General features: G+C 36.6%; 1 protein-coding gene across 2 annotated transcripts; it reads right to left on the bottom strand.

The window, feature by feature from the left end:
• Positions 1-460: 460 nt before the first annotated feature.
• On the bottom strand, positions 461-24,348 carry STRA8 (stimulated by retinoic acid 8). 2 transcript variants are annotated; one of them, XM_087722525.1, is made up of 9 exons: positions 24,203-24,348; positions 21,958-22,155; positions 18,797-18,872; positions 16,893-16,977; positions 16,357-16,509; positions 10,565-10,853; positions 7,743-7,819; positions 5,814-5,925; positions 461-742 (listed from the first exon to the last, which is right to left on the bottom strand). In XM_087722525.1, the coding sequence occupies exons 2-9, from the start codon at positions 22,147-22,149 to the stop codon at positions 671-673; spliced, it is 1,056 nt and encodes a 351-aa protein (XP_087578651.1). In that variant the 5' UTR covers positions 22,150-22,155; positions 24,203-24,348; the 3' UTR covers positions 461-670. The 2 variants fall into 2 exon arrangements, with proteins under 2 accessions (XP_087578651.1, XP_087578652.1); XM_087722526.1 differs by having other exon boundaries at positions 5,814-5,864.
• Between the last annotated feature and the right edge of the window lie 683 nt (positions 24,349-25,031).

The raw sequence follows: 25,031 nt of genomic DNA, 5'->3' as shown, positions 1-25,031 counted from the left end.
TATCTTCTGGAGTGTTGGCTATTCCTGCCAGCTTGGTGTCATCTGCAAATTTGATGAGTTCCCCATTTATTCCCTCTTCCAAATAATTGATGACGATGTTGAAGAGTACTGGACCGAAAACAGAGCCTTGGGGTACTCCACTGCATACTTCCCTCCATGAAGATGCAGTTCCAGTATTTTAACTATTATATTATACTGGTTTTATTGTGAATTTTCCTTGAGATGATGTCAGAAGTACAGAAAACATCTAAATTTTAAAGGGACTTTCACTAATTTGGGCCCTTGCTTGATGGGAATTTTGGGAATATGTTCTAACATATCTAAAGGCACCAGGTTGAGACAAAGCTGTTTTCATTAATGAAACAATTGGTATCACATGTAGTTTGCCCTTAGTTTTTAATTTTAACTATAGGATGTGGGAAGACTGTGACATGACACTTGGCAACACTGAAGACACATATTTAAAAAAGAACTTTATGAATGTTAAACTTCGATACATATAAAGTAACTGCTGAGAAACTGCAAAGCCAACGTAAACAGAACTGTTTGTAACATGATGTATGATGAGAAATTGTAATAACGTCTCCCGTGGTAATGCTTCTTTTCCCCTTTTTAAGGAAAGTGGGAAAATGTTAAACAGCAGCTATATTTCTGCACTTCACATGTTCAGTTATACATCATCATCAAATGTCTCCGTGCATCGCAACATCACAGTCTCGTAGTCTAACTGAAGAATTTCTTCCTGCCAAAAATAAAGATGGGGAGAAGAATAATTAAAGTTCTATTAGAAGCCGGACTATTTTTGGGAGTTAATGAATAAACATCCCATATCAAGTTTAAATGACCTACAGAACAATTTTTTGGCAGCCAGATTCTCAATATACTGAGCTTACTTGTGTTTTTACATAAATGCAGCATGACTTTGTGACAGATGCTAATCAGAGTCTGCTGATTTATGGATGTGAATGCTGTCCCTTCAGCTGGTTTCCTTACCAGGCGGGCTGGCTATCTCATAGCTCAAAAGTATAGCAAGTCAAGTCTAAGTCTAAGTCAAATTTAAATCAAGATGTAGAAAAAAAATTGCACAATAATGTGAAAAAAAGTTATTCAAATACTATTTTGAAACAAAATCCCACATTAACTCTGTACCTCCCATTAGAGAGTGGCTCTAATCCTAAAGTGCATTTTTTAAAAGGTGGAGATTAAAGGAAGAACGTTACTAAATAGACAAGCTTTTTGTTCAGTTTGAAAAAACAAATTCTCCCTATGGCAGAAATTTTGATTTGCAGTCAAAAGCAAATACACAAACACAGTCAAACTTACAGAGAACTGATTCTCTTAGACGTTTTCTTTTAAATATGTCTCTTGGTATCTAATGTAATTTCTGTTTTTGTTTTGCTAAATGCAGTGTTCAGATTTCTAGAACTCATTTCTAGAATGAGTTAATGGGAAACTCATATATTAACATTCTAAAAATATTTAAAAATAATGTAGAAAAGATACTAAAGGCTGATTAATATAATCACACTGTGCTTACTGAGTTTGTGGGATTTATGATGAAACATATAAATACCCATTTATTGCCATCCATCAAGCTTAGTTTATCATCACAACACTGTCAAATTCAGAAGGAACAGATGAAGAGTAAGATAGGATAAGTTGCAAATGATGTGTGTAAAATAAAGTACGATATATTAGCTCCTCTCAATCAAACTACTGAATTGATTTTGATTCAATATACTTTTTTAAACAACAGAAACATCTACATTTCATTGATATCAAGAAAAACTTGTAGGTGATTAATTTTGGTTAAGGTTCATTACCTAGATTGTATAGCAACCTATACATAAGCTGTACTAGGATAGAGATAGTAAGCATTAGAATGGGAAGCCCCTGGAGGTCACTGCTGGAGTTCCCTGCATTGGGGATTTATTCGTTGATTTTTTAAGTCATTCTCCTAAGCAATTCCACTTCCACGGGTGCTATTCTTCTCCTCTTTAAATTCATGTTTTCATACTAGGATTTGGAAGGATTTTAAATTGTTTTTCCATAATGCAGATGTTATTCTCTAGAAACTAACTGGAAATTGAGGAGTTGCAATGCCAGCATATCAGGATATATCAGTTTGTGGGACGCCGCCATAATAAAATTGCTCAACATAGTTTCACATTCTTTTACAAGCAAATTACATAAAATTATATTGATATCCATCATTTATTAAAGTTAAACCATTGTGGGCATTATTTTAATTTGGAGGCTTACAGTATGAGTGTTTCCACAACACCCAAATTGTCATTCCTTATAAATCCATTTGAAACAAGTAACTTCAAATCTTTCAGCCTTGAAAAACTGAGAACACAAAGAGAATCCCACAAGCTGATTATTGCTTACCCTACATCTAACAAAAAGAGACTTTAAAGAACATTTCTATTAGTCATGGAGCAATACAAATTCCCCCACCCTTGCTACACACAAAAGGAAATTAAATAAATTGTTAGTGCCCACTGCCCATCCCATCATTTTTCAGTACTTGGTAGTTTGGCAGACTAAATTAGAGAGATTATTGTGATGGGTAGCTAGGCAGAGAGAAAGTTGATGGTGAAGAATAAACACAGAAATGCACTAAAATCCTCCTGTAGCATATTCCCAGCTAACTTGCTGCCATTTAAAAACTCCTATGAATTCCATATCGGGAAAGTGTTTGGAAAGAAACAGCCTGTTGGCAAATTTGAAACCAGTCACTTTGCCCAATAGTTATGAGAATGGTTGCATGTTTCTTCAACTTTAATTGGAACAAGGAAGAGATATGTTCCAAGCAGAATATACAGCTAGGGAAAAGGTCTGGGAATAAGATGTAGAACTTTGGGATGATACAAAGAAGATTAATGGCTGTCTTGCCTTGAATCCATGGCTGAGTAAGGCACCTTTCCCCACTAATAAAACAGATAACCACAAATTTGTAGTCTCCCAGAGATTAAAAGAAACACGGACAACAAGCATATCAATTTCCTCAAACAATATTGTGAGAACAGTCAAGCCAAAGTCAAACTCAGCTTAACATAAAATAAGCAATGATGTGGAAGTGCCCTAAATATCCATTCAATCTAGTACCTATTAGCCAATAGTTTGGAAGTTCATAAATTCAATCCAACACATACACAAATCTTGTTCAATTTCTCTCTTTTTTCAAACTTTCTACATTAATTTCGTAGAGAAGAGATGGTGTAAAGGACCAGTCTAGGGACATATTATCCTGGAGAAGATCTACCTTTATGTTCCATGTTCAGTATAAGCTGATAGACTTAATGAATGCATTAATTTCCAACATATTTATGAATGGATTTTCTCTCCCCGCTCCAGTTGGTTGTGTTTGTACAAAACCAGGGGCTCCAACTGGCTTCTAAAATACATGCTTAACAAATACTACCACCAGCCTTCATGAAAATCATTATCTATACTTAACACTAATTGCACATTAGTATGTAGGATAAAGAAATTTATATTTTTAAAAAATGAAAAGCTAGGTCAATTTCACTTTGAAGGTTAACATACCTGCTTTAATTTGCATGCCATTTCTGATTTTATAAATCTGCGACTTTTCATGACAGTTACCTTTTTTCAATATCCAAAAATTATGCTTTAAATCATTTTCTGAACGTTCCAGATTGTAAGAAATAATAAAATAATAAGATTAACTGTTACATTTACCCAATATGTTTCAAATCTGTGAAACATAAGAATTGTCTTACAGACAGTATGCCAGTGATATGAGCTGTTTAGATTCCTTGTTTCAACATTAACAAAATGTCTATCAAATGTTTTGCATCAAGAATCTAGAAAAGTTGTAAAAAATCTAGAAGTGTGAAGGCCATCCCTTTATTGTGTTATTTTTCTTCCACCTCATTAAGGGGAAATGCTTGATCCTGAAACTAGAGGGCACAAGCAAAATATCTACTATCAAAACAGTACTTCATCAAACAGATCTAAATAGGTGGTCATTTTGTGATCCATCCTGTTTTGAAATCGACCTACATAATTCTTTTGCGTAGAAATTAGGTAGCATCTGATAGCAATCAGACACAGCCAGATGAAAAGCAATGTATTTGAATATGATAATAAATTATATTTAAAAGAGAGAAAGCAGGTGTTGGTCCTGGTTAACTAGCTTTTAGATGCGCAAAATAAAAATGCTTCAGCAGATTATTAATGAACAAAATGGTATTTAAAGTATGTAAGAGTCTGGCAATATTAAACACACTTATTGGATATGAAGCTCAGAGTTACTACTGAGAAAACATATTTGGACTAAATTCACTTGCTTAGAAATAGTACTGATTAATTTTTTAGGTAAAAAAGACAAGAAATGAAATAATATTGCTGTACTATTTGGTTTTTATAAATAAGACTCTCTGTTTATTGTTAATAATATAATAATATAATACTATAATAAAACTCTCTATTTACTGCTAATAATTACTCATTACTGCTCTATGTGAAGCTGCCTTTGAAGACCACCCAGCAGTCATAAATGATCCAGAATGCAATGCCATGGGTAAGATACAAATGCATTGTGGCCATGTGATATTTCTGCCTTACCAGCTGTGTGGTTTCCAGTAAGTTTTTGATTGCAGTTCAGAGTGCCTGATTATCACCTATGAAGCCTTTTTAGGACATAGGATTGTGTAATTTGTGGGATGCCTGTTCCCCAAAATATCTATCCATTCCACATACTTGAATAAAATGCACATATACAGGATCCCTTCATTAAATAATGTCATCTTATGAGTCCCAGGTGTGTCAGAGGCCCATAAGACCTAATCAAATGACCACATATTTAGGCATCAGGTGCCAATTGCTGTAAACCACACCAATGTACTTCTACTTTTTCCCCTTACTAAATACTTTCATTTACACAATTTTGCTTTCCTTCATTTTTTGTGGTTTTTCTCATGAAGAGTGTGCCTTAAAACAGGGCTATCAAACTCACGTGGTCACAGCAGCATCATGCCTTCTTCCCTTTAGTGCAAGGGTGTCAAACTCACGTCATCACGTGACGTATCACAACTTTCTCCCCCTTTGCTAAACTGGATGTGGGCGTGGCCAGCGCATGACGCATCCTGCCTGCGGGTTGGGAGTTTGACAGCCATGCCTTAAAAGATCCAGGGATTGAGTATTTTATCAATGAAATACATATGTGACGAGATCTTCAACAACTACAAGCAAATTTCAACTTTTTATGCTACTTACAGAGCATTAGGCAACCCCATTTCCTCTCAAAATGCTCAGTTTAATTATGCTACAGTTCTCCAGAGATTTAAGAAAGGTCTCAATTTACAACTCAAGGAATGACAGAGAAAAAATAAATGTTGCCATAGATGGTGGCAGAACTTGGCTGTTTTTTAGGTTTGGAAGATAAGCAGGTTTGATAGTGATTAGTACTTGGGTGAGAGATCACCAGGAGATTTCAAGGTTGTAGGCTAAAGTGTGGTGGGGTGGGGTAAATCCCACAAAGTGACAGTAAATCATGTCATTACTATTGCCAAGAAAACTGCATAGCCATATACATGTAATTACCAAACCTAATCCTAACCTAGGGCAGTTTCAGTTGAAAATTGTTACCACATGAGTAGCTGAGAAATGACATAATTATGGAACTCTGAAAGTAGATTTAAAGTGATTTATCATCACTGTGCATTAGTCACTTTCAACTTTTCCCAACTGCTTCAATGTCTTTGTGACAGAGCTTGTGCTTCTTCCACAACATAAGAAATGGTCCTAACAAAGCTAGTTTCAAGCACATTGCAAAATCCTACCTGTGACGGTTGTGTGCTAGCAAAAAACAGGTTTTTCAAGAAGCTGATGATCTGCAAGTAGAGACGATGGTTATCCTCTTGACTATCTGAAGCACAGACTGTGAATGCTGAGCTGCAAACAAAATAATCTATACTGAGGTTCCCTATCAATTGTGTGGAAGAGAAAGCAAGCCTTTAAGAAAATGCATATAAAGAAAGGCCTGTATGATTACAGATTTGACTGAAAGGAAATTCACACAATTATCTAGCTTTGCTTTCATTGCAGTGCCAGAACTAATGGAAAAACTGTGACTCCTGAAATTGGGCTGCTCCCAAAGAGTTCCTTGTGGTGCCACCTGAGCAGGTCTGCATCACTGCCCCCTCAGTCTGCCACCCCAGAGTTCACAACTGATGGCAGACAAAGCCACAATCAACATGTAGGGTTTTTTGTGTGTGTATCTCTCTTCATAAGGATAATCAAATGTGTAACCTCTGTATGTGATCAGCTTATCAACCTCTGACACTCCAACACCTTTGGGGGATGTCGGCAACTAGTCAAGCAATTTGTCCATTAAAGGAAATAAAAATGGTTGCTAGAGCTGGAAGATTAATTACCTTCACAGCAAAAAGAGGACTGAGGGGCAGAGAGGGTATGGTCCAACAGGAAATAGCAATACCACTAGCAATAGCACTTAGACTTATACACCACTTCACAGTGCTTTACAGCCCTCTCTAAGCAGTTTACAGAGTCAACATATTTCCCCCTACGTTCCGGGTCATTTTACTGACCTCAAAAAGATGGAAGGTTGAGTCAACCTTAAGCTAGTCAGGATTGAACCCCTGGCAGTGGGCAGACTCTCCCTGCAATACCGCATTCTAACCACAGCACCACCAAGGAAAACTTGTGGAACCAGCTGGAACATGTAATTTTAGACTGCCTTCCCCATGAGCATTCATGTGCCATATGTTGTCTGCATGTGGAGTCTTGAGGCAGAATATTACACACAGCATAACTTCTAGAATAGGACACCAGAAAACCTCTTTCAGCTACCCCAGCTATAGGCTGCCTTGATATACAGGCAAAGGTAGAAGAACTTATAGACTGGGAGCAGGAAGTGCTTGTAGTAGGGTCAGGAGATTATGCAGGTATGACCTGAAGTTGACCAAGGCAATGAATAGCCCAGAGAGATATGGGCAAATAGTTATTCTGACTTAGTTAGTGATTCCAAATCTCCTTCTTCCCTTTAGTGCAGGGGTGTCAAACCCGCGTTGTTACGGTGGCGTCAGGTGACATATTGCGACCTTCCCCCTTCACTAAAGTGGCATGTGGGCGTGGCTAGTGTATGATGCATCTAGCCCGTGGGCCAGGAGTTTGACACCCCTGCTTTAGTGCATCTTTTTCCACTGTAGTTCTCCCTGTCATCTCTATCCCAGTAATGCAATATTCCCCAAATCAGAGCCCCTCATATACACTGCAAGATCCTCAACTTGGATGGCTAGTATCGGTCTATAACACTGAACCTTTACATACCAAACGTACAGTAGTAGTCCTGGCAGTCATGGGCAATCTGTTAGTTATAGTCTCACAAGAAACATCTATTCCTTCACCTCAACAATGACATTTAAGAGAAAGTCAGTAAACACTTATAGTATTTTGAAAAAGACGGACCCCGTTTTTTAGTCTTCAGTCACACTAATTACTTCCAAATGGGTTCTATAAATTTATAACTTTCACATTATCCCTGTCCTATTAAAACATCTCATCTAGATTATGTACCATTCTCTCACTTATGGTCATTTGATTAGACAGTGCTTGAATTTCAAGCTGATAAGTAAACAGGCAAATGCTTTAGGCACTAATTATTAATGTTCCAGAAGATGTTAAGTGTTCTTTCTCTTCTAGTCTGCCTTATATAGCAACATAGCAATTTATCTAGATAAAACCGTTACCTTTGACTGGATATTTCTTGTGTTTCATTTCTATCAAGGAAACTAGTGGCCACATCAAAAGCATCTTCAAAGAGAATCTAAAATAGAAAGCATTCTGGACATTATATCCAAAAGCATCATACAAGAAATCTCTTTTTAATTTCCTGCTATTGACTAGCATTTATTCTAGTGATTCCTAATTAAGTAAGAAGTGCAGCACTTAGTTATTCTAAGATGAAACTGGTTGGTATGCATAATTGTTATGCACTAATTTTTTAGCACTCAAGTTTAAAAAAGTTAATAACTTTTGCCCAAGAACATTTATTTTTATGGTTTATAGTTTAGGATAATTTCTAATTATTAAGGAGTATACTTTATTAATCTCTATTTATGTTCTCACTGAGCTTGGTTCTAATTAAGATTGCTCAAGAAGAATCTAACAGTGTAAGGGAATAACTACCATATTTTTCAGAGTATAAGACGCACCAAGATTTTGAAGAGGGAAATTTAAAAAAAAGTTTTTGCACTCTGCAGAGCTCCCAAACCCTCTGCACACCTCATTTTTTGTGAAAAATGGGGCATGCAGAGAGTTTGAGAGGCCTGCAAAGTGCTCCTAGGGCAGTGATGGGCAACCTTTTTGGCGTGGTGTGTCAAAAATCGGCAAAAAATCGAGCATAACTCGCGTTGTGTGTCACTTCGATAAAAACATAATTTTGCGCAATTTATAGTTTAAACTACAAAAATGTATAATTGCAATATATAATTGTATTTAATAAACCAAAAACAAATTATTTAACATACCTGCTTAGTAACTTCTTTGTTCATCAGTCGATTTCGTATGTTGCCCTTGATATTATTGAACTTGTTTGGGGTGCCGTGAACCAGGGCTGTGGAGTCGGCTGCTTCCAGCTCCACGCCCTCATCAACATGCCGCTCCAGCCCGCCCCTGCTATGAATATTCCTAGTGACGCGAGGGCGAAGAATATGAATATTCATAGCGGGGGTGGGCCGGAGCGGCATGTTGATGAGGACGTGGAGCTGGAAGCAGCAGACTCCACAGCCCTGCCGTGAACTGAGATAAGTGAGGGGGAGGGCGAATTCTTTAACTAACCTGCCTACCGTTTCAGTACATAGAACGCAAAATGATCTGCCATTTTTTTCTATAATGCCATACATCTCGCTCCATGTCTCTTGAAAGGGTCGGCCACTGCCACTACCACTCCCTTTACTTAACCTTTGTTTTTTACTTTTTGGGTGCTCCATCAGTGGGCCAGTGACAGCAGATAGAATTATAGATAGCCAATTAGGGGTTAACTAGCCTAACAAGCTAACACAACCTCCCCCTCACTTATCTCAGTTATTGTGGGCAATTACAAGTCCATGGCACCCCAATAGTTGCTGCTAATGGCGCTCACAGTTCCCGTTGGCACTCCGCTGTTCCCTGCTGTGGTGCGGTCGTAACCGACAGTCCCAGGAGTAGACTCTCTGTGCCGGCCTGACTGGAGAGAGGCGCGCACTGTTCCCGCGCTCCTCTCCTGCGGGTCCTCCCTCGCCGCGCTGATGATGTGTGTGCGCACGGCACGCATGCCTTACCAGCAGCCCCTGCGCTCAGAAAGGGGCGGTGGCGATACAGTAAGTGAGTGTGGGCGGGGGAGATCACACATCCCGCCCCCCCCCTGTTCCTCCAGCACAGATTCTTTCATCCTCGGCGGCCGTGCAGGAGCCGAGGATGAATCGCATGAAATCCTGTGCGTGTCACCCCAAATGGCTACGCGTGTCAGCACTGACACGCGTGTCATAGGTTCGCCATCACTGTCCTAGGGGCTGTCCCCCCAAAACGAGCAAGAAATGGTCTGTTTTTTTCCATGAAAACAGGCCCATTTTTTGCAAAAAGAAAAAAAAGAAAAAAAAAGGCATGCATAGCCTTTAGGAGGCTTGTAGAGTGCTCCTGGGGGTGGGTGGCAAAAATGAGCAAAAAATTACCCAGGTTTTGCTCGTTTTTGCCCTACCCAGCCTCCAGGAGCATTTTGCAGACCTCCGAAACCCTCTGCATGTTCATTTTTGTGAAGGGGGTGGGGTTTCAGGAGGCCCAAAATGTTGTATTAAGTGTATAAGATGCACCCAGATTTTCATCCTCTTTTGGGGGGGAAAAAGGCCCGTCTTATACTCCAAAAAATACTGTAAATTACTCTCAGCCTCCTTACTAGATGTTGTTCTTTTTCTGAAACTGCTATTTACAGTGACACCCCACAAATGCTGCTTTGCTAGTGTAACAAAAAAAAAGCACTGTCAAAACATCTTAGCCATAAGACATTAGGACAGGAATTAGTTTCTCTGGAACCTATTTAATTAAAAAACAATCATATCCTTCCCCAATGCCAATTATCTACCATGGATTTAGTGGAGTAACCCACATAAATACTAGTTGATAAATGAGGCTTTGTAGTTTTTCCACCTAATCTACCAATCACATATCTCATCTGGTACCTAACATGTTTTAGTTATCACCAATATGAGTCAACTGCTGAATAAAGCAATGACATAGCATGAGCTTACATTCTGAAAATACCAAATGTGATTGTGCTGTAATTAAGATTATTATATTATATAGGTTATCTTGGTTACAATTTTATTTACTCTAGAGAAATCCTTTTTTTAAAAAAAAATTGGAGCTATTTTTGAACAATTTCTGAACATTCTTGTCAAGATCTATACTTATTGCTAATTTAGCCATAGTATTTCCTGGTGTTTTTAGAAATGATTATATTGCTCTCAGCAATTCTAAATGTTAGAACTATACACTTAACTATTCAACTATAACCGTAGAAGACACCAATTCTCACCTCCTCTGGTGTGGATGCTACTGAACCGCTGGCTTCCTGACTATTGGTTCCACTGTCCCTCACACTGCTCTCGTCAGTACAGGCAGGTTCTTGAGAAGCTGTCTTGAACTCAGAGATGAAATTCTGTCTTTGACTACAGTACTGCAAAACACTGTCCTTCCTGTCTTCTGGGAGTCCCTGCCACAGATGGGAAACAGCTGTGGAGACCACAGGGAGCATAACTTCTTCTGGGCTTACCACTGCATTATCAACCAGCAAGTCTACAGTCTGCTTGTAAAAATACAAGTATCTGGAATGAAACAGGAAAAGAGACATCTCTCACAATATCTTCTGGATGGTATCTAACAGGCAGAGAGTAATAAACTGACTACACTTTGGGCATCACTGAATTGAAATGGATGGGAATTGGGCACATTGTCAGAAGATCATACTGTTTGCTGCTCAGAACATGAAGAATGATGAAGGGATGCCATTGTTTTTAGTGTCATGAAGAGTGTACAAAGACAGTACTTTGGTACAATGCAGTTAAATAGATTTCATGAACAACTCTTTGATATGAGGGTTATTCTATTTTTGGCCCAATCACTGAGGCAGAAGAAGTTGACAAACGTTATGGTCACATTTTATCAGAAACTGACAGAACATGCATACATGATATGCGGCTTATGATTGAAAAGTGGAATTCTAAAGCTGGAAAAAGTAAGGAGGACATTTAGTTGGACTATATGGCCTAGCGAACATCACTAGATCAAATATTTGCTACATTATTGGGATAAGTAGATGGAAAAGTTCAGTTACAAAAGCAAAGGTGTGGTGAGGGGCTTTTTGCTCGTGTGCAGGTTCCAAGATAAGGCTAAAACAGAAGAAAACCAACCAGTTTCCACAATACGATATGGAATACTGTATACCCACCATTTTCAAGGAGAACTTTGAAGTCCTTATTGATGGGAGCCAGAGGAACTGTGGAATGAAATCAAATAAGTTGTTAATAAAAAGTGTGAAAACACACTGTCTATTATCAAGAAGAAACCGAACTGGATGTTTGAAACAGACAGTAGAAATTTTTGAAAAGAGAAGGCAAAAACCAAGAAAGACAAAACTTTCTGGAAGGCTCTAATCAAATATTGCCATGGCCTAGAGAAGAAATAGTATTATAATATCTATAAAGATATCAAAGATGGAAAAAGACATGGAAAACCAAAGAAAGTCTTCCAAAAGATTTATTAAACTAGAAAGAGGGTCTAATGTCTAACTGATTTAATAAAGATGTCAACAAACAGATTCAAAGAAATTAAACATATAAGAAAGGAGTATGTTGAAATTCTGTACAATACAGATGTCAACATCCAAGACATCTTAGAAGATATTCCCTGCTTACATAATCTTCTAACACTAGAATACCAAGTTAAATCAATACTCTTATTACTAAATTGGAAAGCTATAAGAATTGATGGAATATCTTCAAAAACATGGTAAGCAATGGAGAAGAATCAGTAAAGGTTCTAATTGAACTATGCTAAAAATGCGGAGAACACAATGGCCAACTGGTAGGAAGATGTCAGGCTACATATTAGTACCAAAGAAAAGATCCTTCAGAGATTGTACAACTGCCACACAATAAGTAACCATAATTTGACATGCTAGCAAAATAATGCTTAGGATCATCCAATACAAATTAGAGTCTTATATTCAGTTGTTCAAATTGATTAGAGGAAGATATTATTGCAGATGTATTTTAAGAAATAAGAACAATAAAGGAACACCCCCAAAATGTCAATGTACCTTGACTATAGAAGACTTTTGATTGTGTCAACCATATCAACTTGTTTATTGTCTTTAGAAAAATGGGATTAACAGAACATTTCACTATCCTCATGCAAAATTTATGCACAGATCAGGATGCCACAGAATATGATGAAACAGACCGGCTCTAGTTGGCAAAATAATAAGATAAGGCTATATATTATCTCGTTATCTGAAAATATAATGAGAGAAGCGGCATTAGAAGATGTGTGCAGTTTTAAAATTGAAGAAATAACCTGCACTATTATTGAAGAGACTAATCTGATATTTATTAAATTTATATTCTGCCTATTTCATTATCACAGCGACTCTGGACAGCTTCCATAATGGTAAAAAGATAATACAAAATGAATATGTCTACATGTTGATTAATAATAATTTATCTTCAATGTCTCAACCCAAATACTAGAGGTCACAAATACTAGAGGTCTGACGAAGTAGATCGCTACTTCAACTGCATTTCTAAAATAATTGCAAGGGTGCAGAGCTTAATAGCTTAACTACAGAAAATAAAGCGTAAGAGAACAAAACTGATGAGAATGATCAAAAAATTTGGAAAATTTATTTTCTATCTGGAGTGCCTGACAAGGCAATATCTGCAGAAAATTGTTACCCAATAATCACATCCTTAATTAAACCACTTAATATTCTATCTTAACATTGTTGCTAATGTTCCACAGCAAAGGAATAAAAGGAGAAGAAAATGGTAGTGTCTGCTTTTATCATAATCGACATTCAAGAGGTTGCTTTCTACAACATTTCATGGAAGAGGAAAATCAAGATAACTTGTGCTGTAAATTGAGTTCCTGTTTTAAACACAAAGTTTGAGCTGCCATTTCTTATATTTGCTATTCATGGAAACAACCAGCTTGCCACATAAAATCAAACTCAAAATGCTAAACACACATACCTTACAACCATGATTTATACAGAATATAATGTAATTCTGATGAAATTTCACAAAATGAATATATCCAAAGTAAAATCCAGAATTGCCAGCATTTATTTTTCATAAAATTCTAAAGTATTTCAAACTGACAGCTGAAAATGTAAATGATCTGCAACATTTAGTAATGATGATAAAAGAGCACAGTACAACAATGGGGATAATAATAATTTATTACATTTATATGCCACGAGACTCCCAGCAGCTTTGGAGGGGGTATTCAAATAAAACATTAAAAACAAGAGAAAGACAAGAGACACACATGAATAGTAAAAATGGTAAATGTGACAAGAACCAGACAGGAACAGAAAGGAAACAAACCCACATAATGCAACGGAGCTTAATTCATCCTTGCTAAAGACCTAGATGAAGAGCTGGGCCTTCAAGGCCCTTTGAAACAACATCAGGGTGTGGTCTGTTTGGATCTTGAGAGGAATTGTATCCCAGAAGGTGGGCAGTGCTATGGAGGAGCCATGCTTCTGGATCCCAACAGATGCTCTTGTTTAATCAAGCACGCTAAACAGAGAAAGCCAACCAAGCCAGATCAAATCAACTGGCCAGATACTATGGGTAGCAGGAACTCCCTCAAGTTATCAGACCTTATGCTAGGCAGGGTTTTTATAGTGATCAGCACAAAGAATCACAGCCAGAAGTAAACTGACAAGCAGTGCAGCACCCAAAGCTTAAGTGTTGCATGGGATAACAAGGTATGACTATCACTGCCTGCACCACTGCATTCTGGACCAACTGAAACTTTTGGGTGGTCTTTAAGGGCATCCCTACATAGGATATATTGGGGTTAAATTGTGAGATTGGATGATTGAATGAAGAGGCCCTGATGTAGGAAAAGGCTAACAGGAGCTGTGAGTTAAGGAATATCCCCAAATTGCTTACCATTTGTCAGTTCTCTCAGGAAAACCAGACAAGAAACACAACCTCATCAACTAATTCTACTTTATTGTAAGGCTACACTAACAGAATCTTGCATATCTAAAAATACAACTCTCCCACAATCTTTTTGGAGCCTGATTACTTAGGGTGGGTCCTTCTTGTTTCTTTCTCTAATTTACTAAGGGGTTTTTACTCTCGTGTCTGAGTGTTCCCTAGGAGGCATCTCTTTTCCCTGCCTGTCACATACAATTACATCTAATCCAGCCAAGGTCACAGATAGAATATTCAAAATCTGGGCTGCTCAAAGACACCGTCCCCCTCAAGCCACATTCAGCCTTTGTAGAGCTGACTTGGAGATGGTTCTTCCCCATCCAAACACAGACAGCCTCCCGGCACTGGAGGTAACCTTGAAATTCTCACTTAGTCAGCCACAAAGCAAAAGATAATAGACTAAGATTAAATACAAAAAAATGACTAAGCTAATGACAACAGGCACAGCTACCAACATTAGAACTGACAATAAAGTTGAAGTGGTGGAATGCTTCTGTTTTTGGGGATTGATTGCCAACAGTCAAACAACTACAAATATATTAGGTGGCACCTAACAATTAAAATCTGAAAAGATATTCAGAGGCCTGATAACCATCTCCTTCTTCCCCAATATCTACATTTACTGTGACCTATAAAGATTAGAATTGTAATGACAATAGGTTTTTTTGTGATACTCTATAGATGCCAAATTTGTACTGACACAGAATAAAAAGTATTGGTGCTTTTTATATTGGAGAAAACTCAATAATACTATGGATAGCTGGGAAAACAAATAAATGCATCATAGTACAAACAAATCCACAGTTCTCACTTGAAGAATAAATGGAAAGGAAAAAGAAAAGGATGACCAACATCAAGACTGTTTGGTCTTTTTTTTTTTTTTTTTTTAGGATAGCAGATAGATGTCTTTTACAAAAATCATCTGAAAATTGAAGACAAGATCCTTGAGTTAATGCACTTTATCAAATGAGGAAGGAATTCCTTCTATATGAACTTTTTGTCATGATTCTTACTTTGCTTTCTGTTATATTATTAAACTAATTATGATTTGTAGGATGGCATTGGGTTTATTTGATTAAGTATAACCTAAAAGAACAGGAATTAATTTCTTACATTAATTAGGAGACTGGGGAATTAGAAATTAAATACAAGCAAATTCACAGTAAAATCTTGAAGAATATGAACAATTTGATTATAAAAACAAGTGATCAGAATTGCTTTGAAAGTATCACTGTAAGAGGGAAGGAATGAGACAAGAAATCACAAAATAATTTTATAGGTCATGTATTAAAAAACAAACCGTTGTACTGATTTTTGTTGTCTCTGAAAAAATAGATACCAGTAGGTTAATGAAGAAATGCCTCAAGTTGTGTAACTGAAATATGTTTGCACCACCTGCTGGTCATATTCCACAGTTATTTTTACAATGTTGCCCTACTTCTTCTCAGTAAAAAGTAGCTTGCTGTAAAACATATTATGCCATGTCCACAGGGTCGTACTACGTGATAGGCACATTTAAGAAGAGCAGAAACAGAACATGTATTTTTCAGAATTAGGTCAGGTTAAGTAGTGACTTGCAATTTGTAACAATAAGCACTTTTTCCAGCTTATTTGGAGTTATTGTTACATCTTTCTTTTCTTTCAGTTCTGCACCTTTATTTCTGCTTTTTTTCTTCCCTCATTTTTTTTTCCCTTCAATATTGGTTCTTGTTTGTTTTTATTCTGAATTAAAACAACTTTGTTGACTATGATTATTGAATAATGTGACACAAACGAACCTTTTCACTAAGCTATACTATAGCTACAGATATACAATATATACTATATATTATACTGCACTGATAGATGCAATTGTGCTGTCGGTGCACTCTTTCCCTGCTACACAAGAAACAAAATATAAGGTAATAGGATAATATTATTCCATCATTTAAAGGCTGTGATGTGAAATATAACACCACTTACTTTCCTCTATCTTGCAGGTACTAAAAACTATAAAATGTCCTCATTCATTCAGATGCATACTAACTCAAGCAATTTAACCCTATATAACTTTATTTGTTGAATCAGTTCAAAAGGAGAAATATCATATTTCTTCATGTACCGTTCAAACTCCATGAGATCAGGCGACGAGGTAGTGGAAGACTGTGTTAGTCTTTGATTTACATCTTCTTCTACAATTGGTTTCTCATGTTCTTGGATCACGTACCAGACTGTGGTGCCATTTGGACTCAAAACATCTGAAGAATGTATGATGCTAGAAAATAAATGGAGGGATTACCTACATCCATATATTTTTTTTGTCAGGAACATGAATTGAGAAGTCAACAAATTTTGTTTGCCGTTAATTATTCTTCTAGAAATACACTAGGCTACAGAAGCCTCATGGAGAAGCAATATAAACAAAGAGAATAAAGTGAAACAAGCATAAAAAGGTGGGATTGAAATTCATAGTGTTAAAAATCCCACTTTCAAAATCTCTATTTCACACTAATTTTCCTTCTTGTTGTTTCTGCAACCCAGTAAAGACTGCAAGTCCATGCAAATTTCATAGGATAGAAATGTAATCATTTTCTGAAGTCCACAGGCTTATTTGAGATATTTAAAAGGGGTGCTTTCAGAAAGTTTAAATTTTGTAACCTATGATTGTTGAAATACATCTTGACGTATTCCTCCTTTACATCTTCCAAACTGGATGGATTGCCGTCTTCCAGATTTAAAACTTCTGTTGGCAACAGAAAGAACATCTGTTACTAATAGGCATATTTTGACATTTGAATATAATCAAATGCATTTGAAAAAAGTATTGTAGGAAAATGTTTTTTAAAAAGAGAGGTATTCTCTTTATTATTGGTTATTTGTACTGTTATCACTACTAGTATTATTAATATAGTGTTGCTGCCCAAACAATAGACAATACCTGAAGTATCTGTCAATAAAATAATCCAAACTTATAATTTCAACCGATATAACAAAATGAAAACAGATAATATAATGGCAATAAACATTATATAAGCAACAAGAGAGAAAGTTCTATTGATAATGATAGTTCACCTAGCTCTATTTTGGAAGGGGCTATAGCTCATTGATGAAGCACAAATGTTCTCTGAAGAAGTTTCAGTTCCTTATATTTTCAGCTAACACCACCTGGTAATAGATGATGCAAAAGCCAATCACAGTGTGTGATGCTTGAATAGATAAACAAATCATTCATAAATAGCAGCTTGGAGAACTGGAAAATTAGGCTGGAAAATGATGACATGAGCAATGAATTGAATGTCATAATGAAAAAAGGAAGTGAATAGAGTTCTCTTTGATCTAAATATAACAATACATTTAATAAAACCTATTTGACAATGGGAGAAACAGATATTTTATTTCAGCCCAGAACTAGGAATATATATATATATATATAAAATTATAAACACAATAAACAACAAAATGCACAAAAAATGTAAGACTTAAAACAGAGCAGAAAAATTGGACTTAATCTATAAATCAACTTTTATATCATCATTCCTTTCTTGGTAAGCACAGTGCCAAAGACAAATTTTGCCACCTTATAATATTGTCTGGATTTGAATCATATAAAAGAAGAGAAACATGGGTCTGATCTAAACAATGGGGAACATTTTAACAAATATAGGATAGCAGCTAAAGATAACAAATATAGGATACAGTTTTAAAATGTTTTTTGTATTTTAATTGTAAAATATTTTTTAATTGTAAGCTGCTCAGAGGCATTGATTGAGTGAATGAATGAATGACATTGCCTTTCAGAATTGTCCATTCCACTGAACAGATATTTTGATGCTTCCTTTTTCTGGCTTGGATAAATATACATTTATATTAAGTTCAGCACCTATTTAATTTTAAGTTGATCCAAAAAGGACTAAACAGGATTCTTCAGATTAGTTTTTGGGTAGGAGACCACCCCAAAAAAATCTCAAAGCCATAGATTAATTAATTTATTTTATATGGCCCTGTCAGAAGAAAGAGCTCTGGCCATGCAGAAAAAAGTATAAAAAGTATGTCAGTCATATAGTACACACATGAGATTCAATCAGCAATGGAGCAGTCTCAAGACCCTATCTGTCTGAGACCTCCAAGCCTGATAACAAAGCCAGGACTTGAGGGAATTAGATCAGGAATTCAAAGTATTTCTGGAAGAAAGCAGTGCCAAATCACTTTCATATTGCTGCCAAGAAAACCTCAGTAGGTATGTCTGTAAAATTCCCCACAGTGAGATCAAGTCGAAGACTTATCTTATGAATGCTCACTGAATATCAAACATAGAAGGAAATTTATGTGAAAACTTTTAGAGATTAAGCACACCCTCCCCACCTTCTGGTAATTCTGTTGTTGGGATTTCCTTCATAAGGATCTCTTGTGCTAGTAAATATGAGATGGAAAAGATTCATCTTCTTATGTTCCAGCCTTATACTGATGTTCCAGCCTAAACTTTGCCACTAATCTATTTTTTTTAAAGAAGAAACAAGGACACAGCAGAGGAAAAAGATTTAGTGAGAACTTCCATATAGTACCTTTCATCTTCAACAGATTTTCCAAAGTTTTCTCCAATTCCTGGATATAATTCTTAGCTTGGCATAGGACCTGAGACTAAACAAACAAACAAACAACAAAAAAGAGCCACTTGTATGCATTCAGAATAGGCTAATATTCATGTGTTCATTTAATTGGTTAGCTAATTAATTAACTGGATTTTGAGGCCAACTTTCAAATAGTTCTGAATGGTTTCCATCTTAAAGGTATGAAACAACAAAATTAATGCCAGATTTTGAAAGAATTGTAGAATAACTGTACAGATGTCTGGGAGCAAGGTGTCCCAGTGGACAGGCATCATGTCAGAGAAGGTGTGCTTCCTAAGCACCAACAGGCGACAACACTTAATTTAAAGGACTTGGAGCATGTCCACTCTACCAAATCCTACTGGGCATGCAAATAGCTATCAGAGAGAGATAGCTTTCTGTAGCTTTTTTCAGTGTCTCAAATAACCAGGTCCTATACCATGAAGGGATTTATAGGTGATAAACATCAACTTGAATAACACCCAGGCACATATATGTTCCTTGCTTTCCTAGTCGGCCTTTGCTCCTGTCTGATGGGGAACCCTTGGCCTATGGAAACTGCTAAAATATAGCTCCCAATAGCCCTTCACATTGGCTACAGTCACTTGGGGACTGTACTTTAGCAAGATCTGGAAGACTACTCTGAAAAATTTAATATATCAAGTTATGAGGAGAAAGAAACAAAAGTTAAAAGAGGAAAACCAGTGCTGCTATACAGGTTTACATATTATATTGACTGATTGTTGAGGCCTGGATTCATATTTTCCATATAATATCAAATAATGTGATAATATCATGGCATTAAAGCATCTCCCATGTGAAAATCATGAAACATGCAATCAAAATCCATGTGGGGAAAGAGTAACATTTCTTATGGCAATTAATGTGCAGGTAGTCCTCAAATTACGACACAAGTGAGTCCAAAATTTCTGTTGTGCTAAGTGAGGTTTGCCCTATTTTATGGACTTTCTTGCCACAGTTAAGTGAATCATTGCAGCTGTTAAGTTAGTGACAGTTGTTAATTGAATCTGGCTTCCTCATTGACTTTGCTTGTCAGAAGGTTGCAAAAGGTGATTACATGCAACCGTCATAAATACATGCCAGTTTTCAAATTTTGACATTCTGATCATGGAATGGTGCAATGGCTGTAAGTTGAAAAAATGGCCATAATTCACTTTTTTCAATGCCATTGTAGTTTAGAACATTAAAAAATGGTTGCAGGTTAAGCATTACTTATATTCTAATCTACCTACACTAAGTATAATAAATCAATCAATCAGGAAGGCAATTACCACTTGAGAAGCAAGAGGCTTGAAAACAGCTTGGGAGGACAGACCGCAGGTAGTCCTCAACTTATGACCACAATTGAGCCCAAAATTTCTGTTAAGTGAGACATTTGTTAAGTGAGTTTTGCCCCATTTTACGACCTTTCTTGACACCGTTATTAAGTGTCGCTGTGAATCCCTGCCAGTGGTGGGTTCCGGCTCCCGTTGCAACCGGTATGCTGCAATGGGGCCAGGCATCCACCATGTGAATGTGCGCAGCGTGCGCATGCGAACCCACTGCCTGCGACGCTCCAGCTGTCGGAGAAGTCGTGCAGGCGCCCTACGCCCCATGTGCGTGCGCAAATGCCCCAGTTGGCTCAAATAGAGGTAAGGAGAGCGGGTGGGTGGGTGGGCAGGGCCTCCGGAGCACTGTACCAGAACGGTACCTGGTGCTCCCAGCAGGCACCGGTACACCCGAGCCAGGGAGTACCGGTCGTATCCCACCACTGATCCCTGCACTTGATAAGTTAGTAACATGGTTGTTAAGTGAATTTGGCTTCCCCATTGATTTTACTTTTCAGAAAGTGGCAAAAGAAGATCTAATGACATTGGGACACAACAACGGTCATAAGTCTGAACTGGTTGCCAAGCATCTGAATTTTGATCATGTGACTGTGGGGATGCTACAAAGGTCAAAAGTACGAAAAATGCTCAAGTCGCTTTTTTTCTGTGCCGCTGTAACTTCAAACAGTCACTAATCGAACTGTTATAAGTCAAGGACTCCCTGTATTTATAGCATACCTGTAAAAAAAGCCTGAGCTGCTTTAATATGTATTTAATTTTTCTAGGAAACCTCATTCTATGGGAAGATACTTTTATCAGAAAAAATAGTCTCTTCATTAAACCTTAATTATTCTTTCAGTAGAGATGTGAGTTCTCTGAAGTAGCTATTTTTCATAGGCTGAAGTTTTTGCTTTGACTTTTCACGTACCTCAATAATCTCAGCAATAGAATAAAATGTATATTTGTGCCTGGGTATATATTTGTTTTCCTAACATTTTTTTATTGCGTTAAGTGCACTGGATAAATCAGTCTTTCGGTCATTTAAAAAAATAATACATGAAATAGTATGTAACAGGCTTATAAATTAAGATAATACCAAAATGTTATCGACCAGAAAGAAACCAATTTATAATCCTTATTTCCATATCACATTCTTATTTCCATATCACATTCTACACCACAGCTTGCTGGTTCTAAGCCAAAAGAAGGACTCTTGGTGTCCACCAAGATTATTTTACTAAGATTATTTTACTAAGTAAAATAAGAAGCTGACATGTTGCAAAGTAAAGCAAAGCAGTCATTTGTAATATTATTTATTTGCAGCAAGTTTGACACTGAAAAGAGAAATTGTGGGATTCCTTTAGATAAATGGATGTTAGTGGTGGTAAAGCCCAGAGTTGTTTTGAAACGAGATGGGTGGCAAATAAATTTAATTAATAAAAAATAATTTAAAAATAAATGGATTGCTATGTCTGTTATGGCAAGATTTTTGTGAGTTGGCACTCTCTCATGGTATTGACTTATTTATTTAAAAAGCTGCCTGCTCTCATTCAGAAATAAAATTCTAGCACCCAGAGGACAAATCCCTACATTTACAGACAAAATTGGAACAAGCACTAAATCAAACTTCCATGACAGCTTTAATTTCAGAAATAAAATTTAAAAATAGCAATTGTAACAACATGTGAATACAGCAAGAATAATATTTATTACTATTTATTGCTAAGTATTATTCTTACTGTATTTAATTTTTTCCACTTTTAGAAACTCACATACTTATTTCTGTACCTTTGAGACAGAATTTTCTTGCTGTGAAAATACAGTTTCTCGTAAGTTGTTGAACAGGCCTGTCAAAGTAGCTCTATGACGTGCCTGAGATAAGCGTCTTTTGCCCACTTGTGGCTCTATACTTTGCAGACGAGTATGGTATTTAGGAGTCACTCTGGCATATGGGCTGCTGAAGTCTCCAGGTATCTCCATCAAAAGCTGAAAGATAATACCTGAACTAAATATGCATAATGTGAAGCCTATTGTTTCTTATTGTATTAATGTTTTCCCATCACTGAGTGAATTAGATCAAACCTCATTTTAATTGCTTATATTTATGCAATAATGACAAATAAGATGACCAAAAATAGATGAAAATATGTTCAACATTTTCACTATTATAAAGGTCAAAGTGCTTAACTTTACCTCATGTTAATATTTTGTCATTTTGTTATATCTTGATGCCAAATAATATTGACTCCAATGCTTTAAAGAATTATTATTCATAGTGCTATTAGTTAAACTAGTATTTATTAAATTTTCATTATTTTTATGAAGAAACATTCACCATATAAATTTCCATCCACAGCATGAGACAGTAAAGAAACATCTGCTGCTGTCTTTGAATGAAATTCTATTTAAATTCAGTATTTCTGTTAGGGGGCTCAAGATGACACAACAGAATTTATACACACAACAATTTCATTATAAAAATTGGGCAAATAGACATTACTTTGATAATATAACTCAGTAAATGGATATGAATACAGGCAACCCTAGGCTTCATTCTAATCATGATAATCCTGCTGTCAGGCTATACTGCTGACCCAGAGGTAACAAGAAATATGTTTGTGTGAAAACAAACGGTCCTAGCCTGGAGCCCAAACTTATAGTCCTACATGAAATGTCTGTTCAACACGTTTGACTGCAATTCTGTTTGTCTGAGGTGGAAATCTCATGCAACTGAGAGACAGAGAGACATACTCAAGACTTTGTTAATTTGCTTACAACTATACAGTAAATTATGGTTTGCTATCAATTTAAATGGACGAATGTTGGTCATGCCTTATTACAATACAAAACCAGTGAGCTCTTAGAAGAAAACCAGCTAGAACTGGTCAATGTTTTTCCTTATTTCTCAAATTTATATTTATTTGACCCACAATTCTTTTATGTAAATATGGCCTATCTAGCCAACTGTTATGAATAGGGCTAGTCCATATGAAAACGTCAGAAGTGCCTTATTATATACAGTAATAAAAGTATATCATTTTAATACAATAAAAGTGGGAACACTATATGTCTCCTAGTTCTGCCAATTTGAAATGCATGTAATACTTTTATTATTTATGAAAATAAAGATATTGAGACTTGAAAAATACATAATTCTATTGCAGAATTGTCTCTTTATACTTTAAGGCTTCTCTCTGTATCTCTGTATATAAATTCTTTAACATAAATTATTTACTGCAGCGAGGAAGACTACAAAAATCATCCTTCTTACATATTCAATGAATACATCTACAATATTAGTTCAAATGAATGATTTAAACATGATAAATTAATGGAGAATAAGGCTATTTATTCAGACTCCAAAAACTGTGGAATATGCTTGCAGCTCAATGTGCTTAGCACAGGATGTGATAAAGCTATTTATGGCTACTAGTTAAATAGCAGTGTTCCGTTCTTGCTAAGGGGCTTCCAATTGTTATTTTATTGGTATTTGGCAACAGAAAACACCTTGCAGCTTCAGTTGGGTCCATTCCCCCTCCCTTTTTTTGCTCTGATGTCTTATTGAAAGAGAAATATTCCTTGCTTCTGACTATATATTTATTTAAGACATTTTAAAAAGTGGGGGGTTAATAGCTCTTATATAGGTCAGCCATACACTTTGCATGCAAAAAAGCTAAGATTTCTTTGCTTGAATCCCAGAGAGTTACTGCTACTGCAGAGATAAGTTGGAAGGACCAATGAACTGATATGGCAACATTCTATGAATATCTCTGGTATTTGAAATAGCAGCGTTTATCATTTTCTCAGCTTGTTTTCCCCTGGATTTTCAACTACAAGTATCATTGTCCCTCCTGACTTCAAAAGATAAAAGAGGTTGAAACTTACTACTTTTTCTATTAACTAACTATACAACCAATCAGCCACTCTATGTGTCTACCAGCGTCTGCGTCCAGCTATTCTCAGGGTTTGTCCCGTCCCCTTCTGTAGAACTCCCTTTTTTTTTCACCATCTTTTTCTACCGTGCCTGACTAACCTTCCTTAGGAGTGCAATTCTTTCCCCACGTTATGCTCCCAGTTCCTCACTCCACAGTCTCCCGTCTTTACAGACTCAACCCTGGAATAGGAGAGACGAAAGCTACACTTTTCAGGGTTACGCGACTCACTCACTCGTTACTCCCAAGTCCTACCGCTCATTCCACCTTGCATACATTCTACTCGCCCACCTACCATCCTGCACACGCTCTCACCATAGCATTAACTTAGCGGCGCATAACATGACCAATCACATCGCAGGAGAATTCGCCAACTGCCAATAGGAAGACGCGAATGTTAAGCAAGCGATTCTGACCGAAGTGATGCCGGAAATGGTAACAAAAACGCGGGAAAGATAAGGCGAAGCGAATAGTTAAGAGAAAGTGGAGATTTCAACTATTTCTGGAAAAGAAATAGTTCTGATTTGTATATTGTTTATTATATATTAAGTATATATAATGGGGTTGTTTTCACACCGTACTTTTAAGCTCCTGGAGAGTTCTACGTATTTGCTTCTAGCTGTTTGCAGTGTGTACTGTACAGTGTCATCAAATAAGGGTGTTGTGCTCTCAGTATTTAATTTAATCCGAATCTACTTGCTTGTAGTACTAAAGCAACTGATAATTTATTTCATATAAATATCAGATGCCTAAAAACAGACCCAGTTCTCAGATTGAAGCAGGCATTTACTTTTACTCTGCCCTATTTCTTTAACAAATTTGCTTAGGACAAATTACTAATTGTCTAGATAAATACACCATACTTATATCTTCCCCAATTGATGATAGTTCATTTGTTTACGGAGGTACTGAAAATTTTGAGCTTAGCAT

The sequence above is a fragment of the Thamnophis sirtalis genome, unplaced genomic scaffold, assembly GCF_051295495.1.
Source record: "Thamnophis sirtalis isolate CommonGarterSnake01/CBP01778 unplaced genomic scaffold, rThaSir2_p1.2 scaffold_9, whole genome shotgun sequence".
NCBI classification, from domain to species: Eukaryota; Metazoa; Chordata; class Lepidosauria; order Squamata; family Natricidae; genus Thamnophis; species Thamnophis sirtalis.
This window is presented reverse-complemented; position numbering and strand designations above follow the sequence as displayed.